The 7987-nt window shown below is 36.1% G+C and overlaps 2 protein-coding genes across 2 annotated transcripts in view; one reads left to right on the forward strand and one right to left on the reverse strand.

The window, feature by feature from the left end:
- Window positions 1-14: 14 nt before the first annotated feature.
- Window positions 15-1629, forward strand: LOC113674185 (general transcription factor IIE subunit 2). Its single transcript, XM_027190658.2, has one exon. It carries the CDS (start codon window positions 15-17, stop codon window positions 873-875), a length of 861 nt encoding a protein of 286 aa, XP_027046459.2. The 3' UTR covers window positions 876-1629.
- Window positions 1630-2478: 849 nt separating this feature from the next.
- LOC113674186 (uncharacterized) overlaps window positions 2479-7987 on the reverse strand; it is a 6889-nt gene continuing 1380 nt past the window's right edge. Inside the window, exons 2-7 of the mRNA XM_089211952.1 lie at window positions 7498-7987; window positions 6849-7023; window positions 5706-5806; window positions 5150-5231; window positions 4287-4432; window positions 2479-3272 (exon numbers count right to left, since the gene is read on the reverse strand). The exon at window positions 7498-7987 is cut by the window's right edge and continues 200 nt beyond it. Coding sequence (XP_089068078.1) covers window positions 3009-3272; window positions 4287-4432; window positions 5150-5231; window positions 5706-5806; window positions 6849-7023; window positions 7498-7987 — 1258 coding nt within the window. The 3' untranslated portion in view covers window positions 2479-3008. The remainder of the gene's footprint in view (window positions 3273-4286; window positions 4433-5149; window positions 5232-5705; window positions 5807-6848; window positions 7024-7497) is intronic.

Consider the following 7987-nt stretch of genomic DNA (forward strand, 5'->3'; position numbering starts at 1 on the left):
TCAATCATTAAACCATGGATTCTTCTCTCATCAAGGAGTATAAATCCTTCAAAGCTAGAAGTATGAAACAACCGACTGTCGAATCGAAAAAATCGAAACCATCAGGTGGAGAACACAAGTCAAAACCGAAAGTCCCAAAGAGTAGTTATTTGCCAAAGGAATTGTTACAGCCAAAGAAACCGGTCAGCCCTTCTCCTGATTATAAAACACATGCTTTTAGAAGCAAGCACAAGTTTGCTGTGCTTGCGGCTATCGTGGACTTCATGAAACGGCGTCATCTTCAAAGAGAGTTTGATCCGTTGAGTTTGGATGAGATACTCGATCAAATTAAATACACTGACATCAACCAAGGTGACAAAGCTTGGTTGGGCAATGAAGCTTTGAAAGAAAACTCTAAACTCATTCATAAAGATGGTAAGTTTGTTTTCAAACCGAAGTATCACATAAAGGACAAAAAGCAACTTCTGAGGCTTCTAGAGCGGCACGAAGATTCGGGTTTAGGCGGAATTCTTCTTGATGACATACGGGAAAGTTTGCCGGACGCTGATGAAGTCATAAAATCAGTTGGACGTCGGATCATGTTCATTACGCGCTCAACTGACAAAAAGGTTATCCTCTTCTTTAAGAATGACCAACATCAACTTAAAGTTGATGAGGAATTCCAGAAGCACTGGCGAGGAGTCTCAGTGGAAGGGATTGGTGAAAATGACATTGAAAAGTATCTTATTAAAGCTGGGATCACAACAATGCAGGACTCTGGAATCAGAAGGCCACAACAGACACAACAGAAGAGGAAAGCAAATCGGAAACGAAATTTCAAGAAACTGAACACTCATTTAGATGAGAGCACCTTGAAGGATTATTCAGAAAACTAAGTTAAATAAATGTTACCGAAAGCTTCAAATTTCGAAATTTAAACTACATAGTTTGATTTCCTGGTTGGCATGATTCAAGTTGTCTGGTTAGACCTATCTTAACCAACCCCCCCCCCCCCCCCCAGTCATGAGGGAATGACACTCATGGTCCACTTGAAGAAATGAGAGCATTTTCTGCCCTCTCTCTGCTTTCAGATTCCCTTTTCAATGTAGTCCTTCCCTGTTATGCTTCTATTGGAACAAAGGCAACCTTCACCATATTTTGATCTTGATAACTTTCAACCTTTCTCAGGACTCATCTCCACCATTAAGCAGACTACATGTTTAACCATTTTATTCCCAAGATAAGATTGTTACTTCTCCCCTCAAGCAAGTAACAAGAATTTGGTGAAAGACCAAGATAATTTCTCCCTGATAAGTTTGAGTATCCTCGTAGCCTATTTGCTGGATAATATATGATTACTTTAGAGAGAAGTTGCTGCTTCCACTTCTGGGAGATGATGGGTTAACTTTAAGATGATGTTGTGTATACTGCATTTTGTGTGAGCAGCACAAGTAACAAATCTCCAAGTACAGCTTTTGTAATCATAATTAAGTTATGCTTTCCTTACAAAAGTATGGTCATGATTATAACTACAAGTATATCAAAATAAATGGTGTACAACTATTCCCTGATTTTGGCTAAATGTGTCTTAGCTGAATGTATTGTCAAAGAGATTTATCATGCAATAAATTAAAAAGGAATGAAAACATACATACACTGTCAAAGCTTACTAAAAAATAACCATTTCCACCCTATCCTCCATTTGTAACTTCTCTACAACATTCTACATACATTTCCTATGGTACTTACAGAGAATTTGCCCAATAACTGAGGTTATTTTTAATCTTGCACATATCTCTTCTAATTCTCATGACCTTAATGCTTGATTTAGGAGTGAAAATATCAGGAGAAATTATACATGTATCACTTTCAGGGGTCAAAGAGTTAAGAAAAGACCACAATTACAATGGGTTTGCTGCCATGATAAACCTCATGGGAGGTTGGGAGGACAAGTGAAAATTTCTGTAAATCACCAGTTGGAGGCAAGTGATTTACAAACTTTCTGAGAGTTTTCACATCATCCTGCAAAGGCTGTTGGGCCAGCAAGCCCATAGTAAGTGTGGTTTGTTGCTTTTATGAAACAAAACTTATATTAAAACAAAAAAAATTTCCATGGGCTTAGTAGTGCATTAAATTATTGGTTATTGACCAATCAGGAAAATTGTGGTATCTCAGTAGAGCTCACCATTGAGTGCCTACATTACGTTAACATTCGGGAAATCAACCATGTGCTTTGTCGAAGAAAAAACTAGTTGTGTTTGTGCAGACATGTTTGTTGACTGGAATAGTTGTTTATGTTGGACACTCTGAATTCAAAACAGTCGGTGAGTTTTATTGCATTTCGTGTGAACTGTAATTTCACTACTAAAGGGTAATTTTCTTATTATAGAAAACCTACCTTACATTGCTGGAATCGCTGCAAATAAATGGGTTGAGTTTTCAATTTAAAGTTTATCATTATTATTTGGTTTGGTGAACTGCATAACACTCAGCAACAGCTTTTACAGTACTAATTGATTTTATTTTCCTTCAGTATCAACAATGCTGGACAATAAAGTCCTCAAGCCCTTTTTTGCAATTCTCTCCAAATGAAATCTTGCAAAAAATTTTAATTACACAAACAATCTAAAAAAATTCTATTATTGGGCAGTTTCCTATTATTTTGTTATCCTAAAGAAATACAAGTACTTTCAATTACAATACTCTAGAAAAAGATTGTATTTTGAGGCAGTTTCTGACTATTTTGTTATCCTAGAGAAATACATGTATTTATCAAAAACCACTGGGTTATACAGTATAATCCTTTCACAAGCTGGCCCATTTTTCCTTTATGGGGTGTTACCTAGGTAATTACAATGCAAGATAAATTTGCCTACTTGTATTTCATTAATCCAAATGTTGGGCTGGAAAATAATATTACTTGAGATAAACTTTACATGGAAAATTAGCTACAGCTCATACAAACAAGTATCATTCGCACCTAATTTTAATATCATAACTATCAAATTGACAATAATCCAATTAAATCATCATTTTTTCAATTCCCGTTTCAATATTTTCCCACTGGCTGTCTTGGGAATCTGCTCAATAAACTCCACACCACCCCTAAGTTTCTTGTGGGGAGAAACTCTCTGTGCAACAAATTCAATGATTTCTCCCTCAGTTATTTCTCCTTTTGGGACAACGAATGCCTTGGGGAGTTCCCCTGCTCCCTCATCAGGAATTCCCACCACAGCAACATCTAGTACATTTGGATGTGTGTGAAGGAGTGCTTCCAGTTCTGCTGGGGGAACCTACAAACAAGAAAAGTAGACAGGTCTGTTGTGTAACCAGACAAACTAAATGTATGTCTGATCCTATAGGGAATATTTTACTCCTTAGATTTAATTAAAAAAACAGTTCTGTCAAGCCCCCATGAAGGAGTAACCCCTCCACCCCCTTTACTTCCCTCCCTGCTTCCAAGCTGGGCTTTAGGTTGGACTCTTTCTGATTGAAGAAGTCAATTCTTCTTAGTGTTCAACAATTTAAAGCTGAATCCTGTCATATCACTGCTCTTCCTGAGAGCAGTCAAGTTGTTTCAATGTACCAATTTTTCAGCCCAAAAACGAAATCAAGCAGAAGTCTTATCAATTGTTAGTTTCAAAGCTAACCATTTAACAAATAGATTCCATATCATTGAGCATCTCTTCAGTGATAGATTGCAGATAACATTAAAATGTAATATGTGGCCAAGAATGGTGGCAGATGAGGCACAGCTGAGTGTGTCACTGATGTTCTCACCACATTTTTGATGTCGTCTATGATGTATTTCTGTTCAGACCAATGGTAAGATGCAATCTATTTGTTTTATATGATAACAAAGACAAAATGTGTTTATAGTGATGTTATCTACACATCTGTCCTCTGATAGATCATAAGTTTAAACCAATCAAAGTGTATGTCTAATTCAGTTTATCGTATAATCTGCTCTAAACTTACAGATTCACAAATTCAGATAATAAACAGAGAATACAAAAGTGATCTTCACAGTAATGAACACTACCTGAGCAGTAGTGAAAATAAGGCCTGAAAAAATTTCAGGCCTGTACAGGATTTGAACACATGACCTCTGAATTTTTTTCAAGCCTTATTTTCACTACTGCCCAAGTAGTGTTCGTTACTACGAGGGTTGCTTTCATATTCACATCTTTATCCGCAGTTCACCTAATAGATTTTTCATATATTCACAGTCAATCGACAGAGAAGTTGAGTAATTACTTTAACAAACAAATCATTAACTTATCTGTAGCTCACATGCTAAAGGTTACCTGAAATCCTTTGTATTTTATGAGCTCCTTGAGTCTGTCTACAATGAAAAAATTGCCTTCTTCATCATAGTAACCAATGTCTCCAGTGTGGAACCATCCATCAGGAGTTATACAGTCTTCCGTAGCTTTGGGGTTATTCAAGTAGCCTATTGATGAAAATGGAAAAGTGAAAATTGCTAACAGCTGTCCAAGCAAAGACCTTGAAGGGCTTTAACCTTTACACTTTAACATCAGCATGCATATTCTCCATACTGTTCTCTATACATTTCCTTGGGTGCAGACAACGAGAATTTGCTTAACAAATGAGAGCATCTTTAGTTGGTGATCATTTCCTTTGTTCTCATGACCTTAATATGTGATCCAACAGGGAAACTGTAGGGAGAAATTAGAGGCCTGTCACTCTTAGGAGACAAAGGATTAAAACCTGGCAATGTCAGAGCATATGGCATGCATGCCTCAGTACCTTTTACCTGCCCCAAATGCCATATTAAACATTCAAGAATCACTTTAACTTATAAATAACCCTTTGCCATTAAGAGTGACTAGCATCTAATTTCTCCCTACAATATCAGCCTAGAATTAAACATTAAGGTCATGAGAATAAAGGAAATGATCACCAAGCTAAAGAAGCTTTTGATTTTAAAACAAATTCTCCTTGTCAGCACTTTAAGAAATGTATAGAGAGCAGTATGGAGAATATGCACACTGATGTTAGGGAGTCAAAGGTTAAGGAAGATATTTCAGAAGGCATAAATAACGTTAAGAATTAAACCTTGATCAGGTATCTCTTATGAAAAGAATTTTAATTGTAGACTATGAAAACACACAGACACTCTGACTTAAATCTCTATTTGCTTTGCAACCTTTCATAACAATAGGTCCTCTGATGCAGACTTCTCCATCTTTATTTGGTCCGAGAGGTTGGCCTGTCTGGACATCAACCACCTAAGTATGAAAAGACAGATTGTATGATGTATTTGACCCTAGCTGATCTAATTTGCTGCTATTGAAAACCAACTACTCATTTCAGAGTGTAATCTTTCTGTTAATGACTTGACTTGTTAGATTATTCTAGATCTTTGCAATTACTTGTTTTAATTGTCTAGGAAAACTAACAGTATCAAGAAACTAAATAAAATTTAGTTCCAAGTTATTAATGTAAGTGTAATTAGTGTGTTAAGAATATTGTAGAACCTTGAGATTAAGAGTGTAAGAGCACTTTTTGGGTTTGTAAAAGTTTTTAGGGAGGTGCTGATGTCGAGGAACAAATTAGATCAAAGTTTCTACCAGCAATCTTGAATTCTGACTGAGAAAGTAACCTGCTTTGAAATAATACTCATAACACTTTTTCAAGGTGATTATTGACAAGAGTGCCTGGTGAGGACTACAGCAGTATGCAATATTACCATTTCCACTTACTTTCCCTTCAATGTTTGGTAGCATAACACCCACAGCACCAGGCTTGCAATTTTTTCTTGGACAAAGCATTACAGCTGGGCTTGTTTCTGTTAGACCATATCCTAAAATGGTTTGATCAAACAAGCTAATTAAATCAGAGGTGGACCCAGAAAAGTGGGACAGTGGGTTTCAAAGCAGTTATACTTACAGTTATCATAGAAAAAAAAAAACAAGTCACATAATGTTTAGTCTGAAAAGATTTTGAAATAACTTTCCTTTTTTAATAACAATTGGTGTCATAATTTTATTCAAGTTATAAACATGGACTGACTGCATCTCACTAATAATACAGAAAACTAAATGTGAGACTTAACCCTTTAACTCCCAGAAGTGATAAACATGTAACTTCTACCTATAATATTCATGCATTATGCAGCAAACAGGTAATGAGAATAGTCAAACTTATCAGGTAAAAGTGGTTATTTTGATCTATCACCAAATTCTCATGCCTAACTTACAAGGACATTTGCAACAAGTAGAGAGGAGAGTTAACAATCAGATCTTGGGACTTAAAGGGTTAAAATCATTATGAATAAAATAGACAAAAAAAGTTTAACTGATTCTGAAGATATCTCATAACCAAACAAACTGACTAACAGGTATCTTAAATTTATACCTAACTGCACAGAAAAACTGCATAGAAAAAAATTAAAAATTGAAAACAGAGAAAAGTCAAATTTAAATTAATTAGCATATAGCATATAATAAAACCTCATTAGCAGAGATAAGAAATATTTCTTTTTCAAGTTTTTTAGTTGCTTGAAATCTCTGGTACTCTAACGAAGTTTGAAAGTATTATTTGCTTGAACTTCTACAAAAATTGTTCAGCTGTTAGGCATATAGCCAGAGGGTAGTTTTATATGCGGATTAATTTGCTTTTGGCTTTTTCCTTTGCTTTCAGCTAAGACAGCACTATTGCAATTGCATCTAAAGCAACCCAAGTAGGGAGAAAAACACTTTACCACCTTTTAAAACATCTAGAACCTTTCTAGACTGTATGTTACAATGAAAATAATTTCATAAGACACAAACATTATCATTAACAAAACTGAACTTTAAATTATTATGTCAAGAACTGCAGTTCACCTAAACAATATTTCTCACCTTGACCAATGGCAACCACTTTCGGAAGACGTTTCCATACAGCATTGGTAAGTTCTGCTCCTAGAGGTGCAGCACCACTTATAATGGTATCAACACTGGTTAGGTCATAGTTATCCACCAATGGATGCTTGGCCAAGAATGTAACAATAGGTGGCACTAGAAACAAAACGTGTATCTAGAATAGAAATTTAAGAAAATTGAGGGGTTTAAGCATTGCTTATGTTGAGATGATAAACCAAAAATTGAACTTATGCATCAATTAATTTGAAGTTTCAACATTCCTGCCCCACTCTGGCAGAGCTTATTTAGTTGGTGATCATTTCCCTTATTCTCATGACCTTAGTGTTTAATTCAGGGGTGATATTATAAGGAGAAACTAGATGCCACTCAGTCGAAGGGGTTAAAGGGTTAACAACATCGGGTGAAAATGAAACATTTTGAAAAAAGAGTTGACGCAGTAAAATGTAAGTGAGGGTAAAAGTGCTAGATTTCTAAATTAAATGTGCAATGGAAGTACGAAGAAAATTGATTTTGCTTTGATTCAACAAAGGTTAAAATTGTCAAGCTAACTAGGACTCAAGCATGCATGCCTTGATGTACTTATCATTAGTCCATTAGCTGTCACAGCTCTGAGAATTCAGAAACAAACCTTGCAATCTTGTACAAGCTTTAGCATGTGCTCTCCCTCAAATTTCTGCATGCAGACAAGTTTCCCTCCACGGTAAAGATATTGTGACATTACCACCACCATGCCAAATATGTGGAAAAATGGCAGAAGTCCAAGGGTAGTTCCTCGCCGTGGTTGAGGCATAAAATTCTCATGCATGATAATACACAACTGTGAGACTATGTTGTGATGTGTGAGCATAACTCCTTTGGGGAAACCTGTGGTACCACTAGAGTATGGCATAGCACAGATATCTTCTTTTGGATTAATTACAACATTGTCTGGAAAGGCCATTCCATCATCACTGAGAAGAGATGCCCATGGTTCACACCCCTCTGCTTCACCAATAACAAACACTTCCTTAATTCCTACCTCTGTTGCAGCTTGTCTAGCTCTGTCTGCAATCTCAGGCACAGTCAGAATATATTTGGCAGCAGAGTTCTTAAGCTGGTAAGCAATCTCCTTTTCAGTG

Source organism: Pocillopora damicornis, chromosome 7 (assembly GCF_964200805.1).
Source record: "Pocillopora damicornis chromosome 7, jaPocDami1.2, whole genome shotgun sequence".
Taxonomy (NCBI): Eukaryota; Metazoa; Cnidaria; class Anthozoa; order Scleractinia; family Pocilloporidae; genus Pocillopora; species Pocillopora damicornis.

Bases quoted from the DNA above. Each gene is read 5' to 3' on its own strand.
- LOC113674185 (XM_027190658.2), top strand. From the start codon at position 15: ATGGATTCTTCTCTCATCAAGGAGTATAAATCCTTCAAAGCTAGAAGT.